At 44.4% G+C, this 14053-nt stretch overlaps 1 protein-coding gene across 2 annotated transcripts in view; it reads left to right on the plus strand.

Annotated features, from left to right (window-relative positions):
- Nucleotides 1–6980, plus strand: part of Prkca (protein kinase C alpha) — a 410921-nt gene extending 403941 nt beyond the window's left edge. For both annotated transcript variants that reach the window (XM_052759458.1, XM_052759459.1), the window contains one exon: nt 590–6980. In XM_052759458.1, the coding sequence (XP_052615418.1) occupies nt 590–754 (165 nt within the window). In that variant the 3' untranslated portion in view covers nt 755–6980. The remainder of the gene's footprint in view (nt 1–589) is intronic.
- The last annotated feature ends 7073 nt before the right edge of the window (nt 6981–14053 follow it).

Raw genomic sequence — 14053 nt, forward strand, 5'->3', positions numbered from 1 at the left:
CAGAATTCTCACTGGGTGTAAGAACTCATTTCCTACTGTCATCACTGTACCTACCCCATACTGCCTTAAGATTACTCTGAGGTCTGGAGTTTCTAAAACATCCCAGTTATATGACAAAGATACACAGCTTCTGTCTGATTATAAATATTATTACAAAGAAGCAGATATGGGACAATAACTTTACCCTGCCAATTCAAGGGTACTTACAGGCACAACCAACATCATGGCCTTTTCAACATGGAGCTATTACTGATGGACCTGTGTGTGCACCATTCATGCTAATAGCTCTGCTTGCTCAACAAGGTAATATTGAAGTAAGAGAGGCTGTCTTCTTGCTATGTTATAACCAACAGTGTGTTTCCATTTGGAGTTTTGACTCTAAGAATATCTGAAGATTTACAATCAAGTAACTCTCTGTTGTTTGCTGTGCCTGACTTCTGACTCCAGTAGACCTGCAAGTCCTCCAAGAGTCTTCCTGCCCAGCCAGGCCCAATTTCCCTGGGGCACGCCCTTTCCCTCCAAATGCTCTCAGAATACTACTCCATGTTTTGTATCTTCTGACCTCTTCTTTTTCTTTTTTTCCCCACAGTGTGGCAAAGGAGCTGAAAACTTTGACAAGTTCTTCACACGAGGACAGCCTGTCTTAACACCACCAGATCAGCTGGTCATCGCTAACATAGACCAGTCTGATTTTGAAGGGTTCTCGTATGTCAACCCCCAGTTTGTGCACCCAATCTTGCAAAGTGCAGTATGAAATCTGAAAATAAGAGATCAAATGCCTCCCCAGCCCCCAGCCTCCCCAGCAGTGGGAAATGATCCTTAACCTAAAGTTTTAAGGCTATGGCCTTGTATTTTGTTCCACACAGAGACCTGAAAATTCTAAGGACATTAGTCCATAAGTGATCAACTTTTCAGGTTCTCTCTCTCTCAACTTTTCAGGTTCTCTCTCTCTCTCTCTCTCTCTCTCTCTCTCTCTCTCTCTCCCTCTTCTCTTTTACAATGAAGAACATTATCTTAGTGGATGATGACATAATGTACAGAGTCCAGCTTAATTATGTAGAAGCACATCTGGCTCTAAGTTAATTCTTCCTAGAAAACAAAGAGATTTGTACCCCCTCCCCTTTTTGGTACGATTTGATATATTCTCCATACCCTCCATCTTTGGATTTTCATCATGAGGATCCCTCAACCAGAGATAGTAAAGTGAACCTGCTCCAGCTCAAGCACTGGAAACATCTCTACCCAAGGTGTCTTTGGAATAAAAGAACAGGAAGCCCAAAGAGTAAGCAATGAGAGGTTGGGGGATAGTAGTGTCTTCAAGACCCCATTGCTTCTATTCTCTGCTTCAATGGAAACAGTCCCTAGAATCTGAGAGGGCAGGATGAACCTAATCACTGTTCCCAAATGTCATAACACATTCATAGTGCAGCAATGTGAGAATGAAAGAAAACTTCAGACGAGTATTCACTGAATCTATCATCTGTGTTGCCCTACTTGGTTGATAACTATCTTGATAACTCATTCTTTTTAAGAGGCCAAATCATGTAAGGACATTGCTAAACAAGCATGTGAAATCATTTCAGATCAAGGATAAACCATGTGTATGTTCATTTTAATCTCTGGGAGATGATTCTTCAATCCAGGGTGCCATCAGTAATCATGCCACTATTCACGAGTGTTGTTAGCCAACCCCACACACATGATAATATTTTGCTACCTTTGTGGGTACCCTTCCTAAGAAGCTGATGTGTACGCCCCTATCCCTTTTTGTACTATTTATTTAATAAGCTGCGGTGTCATTTATGAAAGTACAATGTATAGTAATTTAATCAAAGTGTTGACTAGCATCAGTCCCTGTTGATTGGTTTTCCTCCTTTTCTCTAGCCCTACCATCCACTTAGAGATGAAAAACAGTATAGTTTGCGCTCCCATTTCCAGTTCCTATCGAATGACACACCTGGAGCTATAGGATCAAGATACTTTATGCTTATATCAGCTCAAAGATGTTTTCTTTCTAGAAGGATTTTAATATGTTTTGCGAGTGCATCATGCAATGAATTTTGCATGTTTATAACAAACCTTAATAACAAGTTAATCTATATTATTGATATAATTATATCAAGTATAAAGAGTATTATGATAATTTTTATAAGACACAATTGTGCTATATTTGTGAAGGCTCATGTTTCCAGTCTGCTTTATGTGTTAGCTTTATTCATTGCTGCTGTGCTCTCTCTTACTTGCAACCCCACACACTGGCACTCTATCAGATATATTAATTTTTTAATGTAGATGTAACTTTAAAAATGAATGGCTACTTTACACATTTAACTAGGCTTTTACTATATATGTGTATATATATGTATATATATATTTGATTCTACCTGCAAACCCTGGTTTTGTTTGTGGGAATTATTTTTGAGATGAGACTCTGTTAACTTCATGTCCTCCTCTGTCTGGGTTCCTCCACCACTCCTCCTCTTGGGGATAGCTGGAAGCATCTAATTCCAGTATACCTGATATGTTTGTGTACATGTGGCATTGTTACAGCACCTGGGCTGAACTCCGTGTATGTATGTGTGTGTGTGTGTGTGTGTGTGTGTGTGTGTGTGTGTGTGTGTGTGTCTGTGTCTGTGTCTGTGTCTGTGTCTGTGTCTGTGTCTGTCTGTCTGTCTTATTCTTTTCAGCCTATGTCTTTTGGGGACTCTAGGGGTAAGAGGGTGGGAGGATTACTTTCTGTATGTTCATATAGACACACCAGAAGTATGTAGTCTGTCTTCTTGCCCTAGAATGACCCAGTGTGTACTCCAGAACACACAAACTCCATAAGACAAACTTTGTCCACATGCCTACATACAATCATCCCTGAAGCTGTCACCAACAGACTCTTCTCAGAGGCACACACTGTCTTAAACCTGTTGCTAGAACATTCCGGTCTTTGAAGAGCACATCTTTGGTCAAACGCCTTCCCAGTCCATGGTGTTTAGAAGAGGCAGCCTTTTGCAGCAAAAAGAACAGGTGGAAATGGAAGTTCTCACCTGTCCTTATAGAAGGTGTCTCTCCCCAGAGCGTCTCCCCACTGTCTTTGTCATTCTCCACCTGTCTGCCTGACAGTCACATCATGTGCAAACCACCAAGAGTGTTTGAGATAAGGAGCATAGGCTGTTCTGAAAACCCCTTATCAGAAGGAGATATGGAGTCAGGAACGGGCCAACCCAGAAGAGAGCAGTTTCTTCTGCAATTTTTCATGAATTCTGGACTTTCAGAACTCAAAAAGGGTCTCGTGTATTGCTCTTAGAAGTCCCGCTCATCATCTTGGTGGCCAGCCTTATCAAAAACACTATACTTGGTCCAACGGTAAAGAAACTGGTTTATGAGCCTTGAAAATGAAAGGATTGTTCTTTATCAAGTGGAACAGCAACAGGGCTGATTCCAAGGGAACCTCTCAAGGTGATGGAAGCCACAGAGAATAAACACAAGGGTCGTAGACAATCCATCCCAAGGTGCCAAGCTGCCTGCTTGCTTTAAGCAAGTAGCAGGCTTGAGCTTTCCCTTAAATAGCCAACATCCAGCTCCAAGTGATTCAACTTCTCTAGAAAACACGTGCAATCCCTTGAGTGGCTTGTATACTTAGAGAATATGAAACAACATTCTCAAAATGGAGAGAAAAAAAACAGAAAACATGACATAGCCACAGAGCTAGCATTTGCCTAAGGAACAACACACTGGAGAAGAAACCTAGGAGAAATGATAACAATTTAAGGATGTATTCATGATGCAGCCTATTTTATACACTGCTGAGTGTTAAATTTAGATAAAGGCTAATACTTTAAAGATCTGGGCAGCCTGAGACAGTTATTGCTGCAAAACTAACTCATGTGTATAGCCATTAACAGCTCTTAGGCAGGGTCAACTGATAAAATTCTACACCATTGTCCCACTTCATAGGCCTTGTGTGAAATGGGGCTCAAGGAAAAAGACTGCTGTTTGAACTGAAGCAACCACTGTGGCAGCTGGAATCAGGAGGGTGCCTTGAAGGGTTTAGTCCCTGGGAGAGCTCTTTAGGAAGCACCTGATCTCAGTCAGACTCTGCCTGCAATGATAGGTCCTGTGGACAGAACCTAGCACAATTTGAGTCTCCACAGGACCCATCTGGATGTGACCCAGAAAATCCACTGAAATTACTTTGTATTATATTCCCCTGGAAGCTGCCATTGCTCAGTGGCAGCTCTTCCCTCTTCCACCACAGGCCAGTGGGCTGCTAGCTCTGCTTTTGGCATGGTATCTAAAGTTCCCCAGTTGAATGGAAGACGCTGGAGTATGCTGCCAGGTACAGCTCTGGGCAGTTAATGGGAGGCCCACCTCCAGGCAGGAGCTAATTCAGGAGGTAAATGAGAAGCCCCAGGAACTAAAATGACTGCCCTTCACCACATTACCCTCTGATCTCTGTGGCCTGGTTTGAGCCTTTTCTTTAATTGGCCTTTTTATTAGTAATTTGAAAAATTCGGGAGGCCAAGAGTTTTCTGAAAGCTCGTCCTGAGATGGTCACATGAAAGATCACCAGAGGCCAGTTTTAACCCTCAAGTGTTGTTGCTCATTTGCTACCATTCTTAGCAGCATGTGGTGGCTTGTCAAGCCCAAAAGAACCACCCATTGATGTGTCCCAAAGAGGAGGCGGCTGAGGTCAACACCTTCAGGGAAGAGCAGGGTTTGAGTTCACCCAGAAAGACAGAGAAGGTGGGGGAGAAGCTATGGTACCACTGGGGGTCATTGTTGCAAATGGAAGTTACCCTTTGTTGGTCTTGAAATGTGTGATTTCAGGGACACAGTCTGTTCCTTCTCAGACCCTCCCAGCTGTAAGAAGTCCTTTGCCCTGGGTGGAGTCAGGCCAGCCAGCAGACCCTGGAAGGAAGCCACTAAGCTCCGCCTCTTTTCCTCTTATAATTATGGCAGCTGAGACTAGGTGCACAAGTTGGAAAAACAAACAAACAAACAAAAAACAGCCAACAGTGTCCTGCCAGCTTCTGCTTAGCAGGAAAAATAGGAAGGCTTTGTGCAGGGCTTTCTTTTCTCAAAATGGAAGAGAGGGGAAATTGAGAGTCATGTGCTTTTAAATGCCTCAGCAAGGCAACACCACCTGACAGTCAGTGTCTCACCTTTCCTGTGTGTCACACTGTTTCCTATTTGTTTACAGCCCCAGAAGGGCAGGGGTGCCTGCCCCTGCCCCACGACTGAGCACACCAAACAGGCATGCTCAGGAGATGCATGCTGAGCCAGGGACCTGAAAGGATGCTGACCATGAGAGGTTCAGGACAATGGTTAGCAGTGGCTTTCCTAACACTAACTTGACACAATGTTAGGAAACAGGTTTGGAAAATTGTTTTCCTTGAATTGCTGCTAACAAAATATGCTGGACGGTCAAGACTGCTGGCATGTCTTGTGTGGGCCAGTGCAGCAAATCTAGAGAAAGATGTTTCTTTCTGCTGTTAGAATAATCCAGAAAATTGGGAAAGGGTGCTTGAGACATGCACAGATGCAGTGTTCTAGAAATGGTGTCCACAGTTGTCCTGGTGATAGGACAGCATCAGGACTCAATGGCTAAAAGGATGTACGGCTCAGCTTTCTGTGCCCCTCATTCATGTGGTCAGGTGTGAGTTAATAAACACACTGAACACACTTAAGTCATTAAACAGCCTTACTGTGACCCTCCCCAGAAGTCCACAAGTTCCAAAGACTTTTTTTAAAACCCAAAACAAGAAATTAACTTATTAACTCCAGTAGAAGACCTAAATATCCTGGGCTGTTTGTACTTTTTTATAGAAAACTTTAATAACTCAATTCTTTTCAAATGAGTTTTTTAAAATAAAACTAATAAAAATTTCATAAAATTCCAATTCCATGGAGCCTATAGGAGGATTTAATCCGAGTTGGATAGAGCACCCTTGACCTGCAATCCCACTGCAGGATTTTCCCACACCAGTAAAGTCCGGAGCCCACATATCATTAAACTGTAGGGAAGGTGGCTTCATAGGCCCCCTTCATGATGCAGCCCTGGGAGAGCATTCTTGGGGATCTCGAGGACCCCCTCCTCTTGCTCTCTAAGAGTCTGTGAACAAGAAGGGGGTGCTTCTTCAACTCTATCTCCAGTTGCTTCTGGTCCCTCGGTCTCTCACATTTGGTAAAGATTGAGAGATGCCCTCTAAGGATTTTGCCCATTGGGCAATTCAAAGCTACTATCCCAAGAAGTAAGAGCAGCATCGAGTGTGCCTAAGGCATCTGCTTCCATTTCCCCATGTACGAGTAGACAGAACCCTACTTTTCAGAAAATAGCTCTCGTCCCACTTTGTAAGAACCCCCTTTTCTAAAATACGACAAAAGGCGGCTTTGCACTTTCTGATTAAACAACTGTGTCTTTTGTCTCCTGCTTCATTTAAAGACTATTCTGTGATCAATGTTTGTAGATTTTTGTTAATATTTTGCCTGGGAAAAATGTGACACTCTCTTGGGAGGTTTGGTAGACTATTGAAAATTATACACAAAGGTGGCTACTATTTTGAGCCTAAGTGTTTTCTAAGAATCGGCCTCCTGTCCTGACTATGAAGGTTTTTGAGATTATCTTTTATAGGCGATCAGAAGCATTGGAAGTTGCGTTTCCTGCATGGTTTCTGTTTTGTTTTATGAAGGACACGCCATGTTTAAATCTCTCATTGAAAAACACCATGCAAAACCCCAAATTGCTTTGGAGGAAGGAGTGAAGGTTGAGGTTTTCTGCCTGAATAGGCCGCCATTACTGATAAGCCGGAGGGGCTGTGCCGCTGCTCACTTGGTTAGCTAGCAGGTGAGAAGGATATGTAAATTACTGCATAGCTTTCTTGGATTTGTGTAACCTCTAATCTTTGTTTGCATGATTCGCTTTGTTAGATGCATTCATTGTAGTTCGGAAGCAAGTGTGTATGAATAAAGATACTGATCACTGCTGAGTGAGTGGCTGTCATTTGCATCCCGTAATGGCCTTGCTATTCTTTCCCATCCAGTGTTTGCTGAATGGCGTGGACTCCAGACACAGTCTGTAGACACTTTCTCATCTTTTCAGCGGTTTTAGGCATGGCTCTCTATTAAAGTCACTTTAAAAAAAAATCATAAAATAGCTTTGGGGACTGGAGAGAAGGCCCAGCAGTGAAGAGCACTTGCTCTACAGTCATGGAGACCGGAGTTCAGGTCCCAGCACACACAGCAAGCAGAGTGTCCCACAAAACCAACACTGACCGATTGGACGCCTTACAGCTTCTGAGAAAGCCTGAGTGAGAGCATACCCACTTGCCCATATACTCACATATAAACAAATGAATAAATAAATAAACGTATTAAAAAGAAATCAAAATACTGTGTGCTAGGCCACTGAGATGGTTCAGTGGGTAAAGGCACTTGCCGTCAAACCTGAGGACCCGAGTTCAATCCTTGGGACTCCCATGTTGGAAGGAGAGAACTGACTTGGGAAAGATGTCTTCTCACCTCCACATGCATGCTATAGCTAGTTCGTTCTCTCTCTCCACCCCCCACCCCTCAACAGGATCTCACATCGTCCAGGCTGTTCTCAAACTCTGTATGGTCAAGGATGACCTTAAATTCCTGATCCTCCTGCCTCCCCACCTTCCTGTAGTACTAGGGGACAGTAAGGGACAGGAAAACCACCATACCCAGTTATAGTGCTGAGGACTAAACCCGCACTCTGCGCATACCAGGCAAATGTCTACCAACTGAGCTGTGTCCCAACCCCCAAACCCCAGTTTCTAAATGCCAAGGACTAATGTTGACAGTGTGTCTTACCCCTGACATCTTCCTCTGAGAGGCCTCTCTCCCACTCAAAGCTTTATTCCACTGCACCCCACTTTCTTCCTATCCCCAGTCCTGCAATGCCCAGCCCAGGCCTGCTCATTTGAATGCTCTCTATATTCACATGTGCGTCCACTAGGTCCTCCTGAAGTTCAGGGTCTTGCAGCTGCCATAGAAAGGGCAAAGGGATTGAGTTCTGAGGGAAAGTTCAGAACAGTATGTTCACACACAGGGTCATTCTGCCTAAAAAACCAGATCCTCAGGAACAGCCAGTGGCCAGAAGGGCCCTAGCCAGTCCACCAAGGTTCACCTCTGTGGTGACTTCAGAGACACAGGCAAGATTGAATATGGCTTGTCCACCCAGCACTTCAGAGGTTGGAGGGGATACTCTGAATACGGGGTCATGAGCAATACCCTTCCAGGGGTGTCAGATATCACCAGACTGGAAGCTCAAAAACTAGTTATCTGTGCAAGGATGGCCTCTCCCGTCCCCACCTCTGCCCACTGACACCCAGTCTGTCAGCAGGTATTGCTGGGGTCACTCAGTCAGGATGGTATGCTGCTGAGTCTGCTGGGCAGAGGTTGGGGATGCTGCCAAGCTTCCTACAATATGTGGGACAGTCCCCACTGCAAAGCGTTGCCACGCCCAAAATTTCAGTGGTCCTGCTGTTGAGGGGCCCAGCCTAAAATATCTCCCAAATCTTCCTCCTCCTCTCCATCATCAGTTCTCCCTAGCCTGTTCACCTACCCTGTGATCATCACCCCTGAGCTCTCACAGATGTCCCTGGATAGCAGCCAGCAGGACCTGTTGGGGGCAGTCCCTTCATTTTTAAAGCCTTCCCTTGGCTTCTCATCACCCACCGTCCACAGCCTGTCAGCATAACCCACTCTTGGGATCCTGGGCCAACAGCTAGGAAGGTAAACTCAGATGCTGATTTGAAAGCTGGGGAAATAACAGTGAAGTGTGTGTTCCATTAGCATTAAGGGCCTGAACTCAATCCCCGGAACTCACACAATGGTGCGTGCTTATCATCTCAGCACTGGGGAGGTGGAGACAGGACCCATGGCCACCCTAGCTGAATAGCCACACCTCAAGCCAATAAAAGACCTCGTCTCAAAAAAAAAAAAGACAGATAGCTTATTGAGGGACAACACCTGAGGCTGTTCTCAGGCCTCTACGTGTGTGCACACACAAAATGCTGACTTACTCTGTGCGTGTGTGTAAGGCTCTTTCAGAATATACTAAGAGGCCAATATATTTGTCACGTTCTTTGCTGGATCCCAGCAACTAAAGCAGTGTTTGCACATAGTAGAGACCCTAAAGAAAATTTGTCTAATGAGTGAATGCATAAAAGGAGCCCAAGAAGGCTGTGGTATGTCAAGGTACTAGAGGGAGGCCACGTTCCTTGCTCTGGAGGTGTTCACACACTAAGGATGCAAGATAGACACACAGGCATGGCTTCAAGATGAAGACTACCAGGAGTGGATGCCTCCGAAACCTAAGTTCTCAGTTTCTGACCCTGAGTCCGGAGGCAGCGGCTGCCTGCAGTCACACTTGAGCGATCACAGAGCACCAGAGGTTTTTCTCTAGCCTATTGTTTGCTCCTGGGGGGCGGTGGTGTAGAAATTATGGTTCAGCGAACACGGTACCACGCACACAGCAAAGGCTATGTATTTTCACACCCTGTCCCAAGAGTGAGCATCGCAGGGAGCAGGATACCACCTGCAGGGTGTGTGTAAGAAGTGCTTTGGGCCGGGCGGTGGTGGCGCACGCCTTTAATCCCAGCACTCGGGAGGCAGAGCCAGGCGGATCTCTGTGAGTTCGAGGCCAGCCTGGACTACCAAGTGAGTTCCAGGAAAGGCGCAAAGCTACACAGAGAAACCCTGTCTCGAAAAACCAAAAAAAAAAAAAAAAAGAAGTGCTTTGGGCTCTAAGGAAGCAAACTGGAACATCCCCAGTTTCTTTTCTTGTAAGCCAACTCAATAAATGTATTACAGGCAAGCCTGTTCTAACCGTGAAAACAGAAAAATGAATCTGGTGAAATCAGAGGGCTAGAGGCAAGCTCAAGGACCCAACAGACACAGACAAGTGAGCATGTTAAAGAAATAGAAGTCTGAAGCAGATGGCAGACACAAGTGTGTGGACACATTCATACACAGCTGCAGGCACAGGGGTCATCCATCATAAAGGTGCAAGACACTTCTACAGTGCCTTTGTTTGCCTTTATTCAAAGCCCACAGTGACAGAACCTAGTGAGCTTGTTCATCTTACATGTTCAGAGATTTTGAATACCAATACCCAGGGCAGCAAACAACAGGTACCCCAAGTCCACTACAAGGGCAGAGATGTGAGCTGTGCCTGGTGCGTTCAGGAGGGGAAGGCCAAGAAACCATGATCTGATGAAGGAGGACCTAAGAAAAGGAGGTCAGTGAAAGCAGACACTAACCAATGGGAGGGGGAGAAAGGGCTGATGTCCATCTAGCACCTGTTATAGATCTGGACATAATGACCTCTTTAACACCCTGTGACCCATTTGGGATAGAGGTCATGTGAGGACTTCCAGATGAGGAAATCTTGTGATACCTCCTTATGGTAGACGTCACAATTCACATCTTAATAATGGGAAAATCAAGGCTCAGGTACTAAAAGGCATCGGTAAGCTGGGTACAAGCTGTGGGTACCATCTAAGTCTGCTCTTCCCAGCCTCAGTCTACTCAGAGGTCGAAGATGCTGCAATAAGACAGAGATGCAGGACCTCCTGAGGGCTTTCCTTCTCTTCATCACTTCCTTTCAAGCTTGCACCGAGGAGGAAGTTCTTCTCAGTTGACTGGATCATGAGACTAAATGCCCCTCTGCAGCTGTTTCCGGAAGCGTATCCTCTGTCTTCACCCTCTTTCTTCTGATTTTCTTTCCCCCCTCTTTAGCACTATGTCAGGGAATAGAGAGAAAAATAGCATCACCGTTCTTAGAACCCGCCAGGTACTTCACAGCCGCCCACACCTGCCTGCCTCTTGCCCAGAGAGACCCAGGAGAAAGAAAACAAGCTGCAGGAATGGCTGGCTGGCCTAGGACTCAGGCTCCCCTGCAGCCTTGAATAGAGGCTCCTCTCTTAGGAGCCAAACGCTCTCAGAGGGGGACATGGCCTAATGGGACTTCAGCAGAACAAGATACCCGGTGTCTATGGTGATGAGCAGCCCAGGAAGAAACAGTGGGACTTGGCTGGGACAGAACACTGTAGGAATGCTTTTACTATTTTAGGATTCAACAAAAATAACACCTGGATTTCTAGAACTAATACAAAGAGGGAAAATGAAACCCCATCGCCTTGAAGACAGTACTGTCATACTTAATAACTAGGTAACTGGCCCATCACATCATGTCTCTCTGTGCTAGCAGAGAAGCCCTGTATTAAATGCCAGTGCGGCTCATGGCTGTTGATTTTGTACGTGTGTGTGTGTGTGTGTGTGTGTGTGTGTGTGTGTTACACATATGGTATATGTGTAGGTACATGCACAAGTGTGAGCACATGCATAGGAAGCCAGAGCTCCATGCCAGATATCTTCTTCTATTGCTGTCTGCCGTATTTATTTGTTTGTTTTGAGACAGCATCTCTCACTGAACCTGGAGTCCATCAATTCAGTTTGAATAGCTGGCCAGGGAGCCCCAGGGATCCTCAGGCCTCTGCCTCCCCAGTGCTGAGGTTACTGGCACATGTACCCCTGGGCCCAGCCTTTCTGTATGAATCCTGGGGACATAAACTCAGATCCTCATGCTTGCATGGCAAACACTGTACTGACTAAACCATCTCCCCAGCCCCTACATTAAACATCTTACACATCCAGAAACACGGGAACAAAAAGAGGGGAGGCCAAAAAGTCTATTAAAATTTCCAATTTAGGCTTCTTGGAGGAAAAGCACCACCGGAAGAAACTAGGCACAGCCCTTCTTGACTTTTACAATATTCCTGGTCTTTCTTAGCTGGATTCAATGCATTTTTTTAAACTTGTGTTTTCAATCTTTGATGGATCTACAGGGATGTCACCCCATCACAAGCTGACAGCATGTGAATAGCAGGCATCAGAAGTTTGAGAAATGGGGACTGGAGAGACGGCTCAGTAGTTCAGAGCACTTGATATATTTATGTTAGTTATATATAATTTAAAATATATTCATAACCTAAAGAACAATGAATTCTGCTTTGTAACAGATGAGTCATTTCAAGATTCACTTGTGCATACACACACATTATATATATATATATATATATATATATATATATATATATATATCTCCTATATCTTAGTACACCATGTTACTAGTTCCTGTATATTTTAGCTGTGAGTTGCTATGTAACTAATTACCTGCTACTTGCCAACTTAAATATTTGCTGTCTCACAGTTTTTGTGGGGTGGGCGTTTGGGACAGCCTAGCTAGCAGAGGGGAGTGGCCCCAACTCTTTATGAAATGGCAGTGATGACATTCTTGTCTTCAAACATAGCTCAGTAAGTCTTCCTGTTGGTGTCTGTCTTCTCCCGTTTTACTTTTAATTGTGAATGCCCTACTGCTATACTACATAGTTATGGTTAAATCTTGAAAAGGGGACTGGAGAGATGGCTCAGTGGTTAAGAGCACTGGCTGCTCTTGCAGAGGACCCAGGCTCAATTCCCAGCATCCATATGGTTCTCTGTAACCATCTGTAACTCCAGGTCCAGGGGCTCTGATGGCCTCTGTGGGCTCTGCACATATGTGGTACACAGACATCCATGCAGGTAAACACACTCATATGCACAAAATAAAAATTTAATAAACCTTGTTTTGAAATCTTGAAAAATATGGAAAAATCAAGACAAGAATAATAAATTTCATTCATCATCACAGAACCTAAAGAGAACATGGACAAAATCTGAGTTTATTTCTTTTCTTCTTGCATATTATATTACCCTGTTGGGCACACGTTAGGCAACCAAGTGCCTACCCTGCTTTTCCATGTATATGTATTTCCATGAATGCATAATATTGCATACTTTATACTGGTTTGTTTGTTTGTTTGTTTGTTTGTTTGTTTGTTTGTTGAAACAAAGTCTTGCTGCATAGCCCAGGCTGGCCAGAAAGTCCCTTTGGAGCCCAGGATGGCTGTGGTATTTGAATGAGAAATGTCTCCAGCAAGCACAATCATTGGAACACTTGGTGTCCAGGGAGTAGGGCTGTTTGGGGAGGTGAGCCTTGCTGAAGGAAGTACGTCACTGGGGGCGTGCTTTGAGAGATTTTCAGCTTTACCCTACTTCCAGTTCTCACTGCTTAGTGCTTTTGGTTAAAGGTGTAATCAATCACTTTCCTGCCCCGGCTGCCAACCCTGTCCCTTGCGACCATCTCCGCTCCATTATGATGTACTCCCATCCCATCCCTCTGGAACAATAAGCCAGAATAAATGTTTTCTTCCTTAAGTTGCCTTTGGTCATGGCGTTTTATCACAGCATCACACAGGTAGCTAATACACTGGCTTTGAATTCCAAAATCCTCCTTACTTCAGGCAGCCAGGTCCTGGAATTATAGACATGTGCCACCACATCTGAATCTCCAGTGAGTGTCTTCAGCAACTACTGCTTTCTGTTGTACAAATTGACAACATTTGTTACTAAGGCTGCTATCATTCAATTTTCAGAGGCTTCCATTTGCTCTATTATTATTTTGAAACTTTGATCCAAATTATTTTAATGCTTTTATGTCATTTCTTCAGTTGGATCCTAGAAACACAATTGAATGGGTTTTTTTTAAACTATTGGTATTAGTTTATAGTTTATTGTGGTTTGTTTGTTTGAGACAGGGTCTCATGTATCCCAGACTGATCTCAAACTCATAGCTGAGGCTGGACTTGAATTCCCAAGCCTCCCGAGTGCTGGGATCACAGGCTATACCACTATTCCTGGCTTGAAACCTTGTTTTCTGTAGTGACGTTTTCTTGCCCCAAGATCAACTATGATTTATTTTGTTTTGTTTTTAATGTTGTACTGTTTCTACATGGCTTGCCACCTAGTCATCATCAAGAGTCAACTCCTTCATTTCTTCATTCAGCAAACATCATGTGTACCTTGTACAATGTACCAGGACCAGGTGACACTAGAGTGCAATGGTTGTCACAGCTCTTAGTCAAGAGGGTGTTTACCTTTGGCCTCTTTCTGTGACATTTGAAGCAGCTTGAAGTAAAACACTTCAAGCAAA

The sequence above is a fragment of the Peromyscus californicus genome, unplaced genomic scaffold (genome assembly GCF_007827085.1).
Source record: "Peromyscus californicus insignis strain IS unplaced genomic scaffold, ASM782708v3 Scaffold_3__1_contigs__length_106647218, whole genome shotgun sequence".
NCBI classification, from domain to species: Eukaryota; Metazoa; Chordata; class Mammalia; order Rodentia; family Cricetidae; genus Peromyscus; species Peromyscus californicus.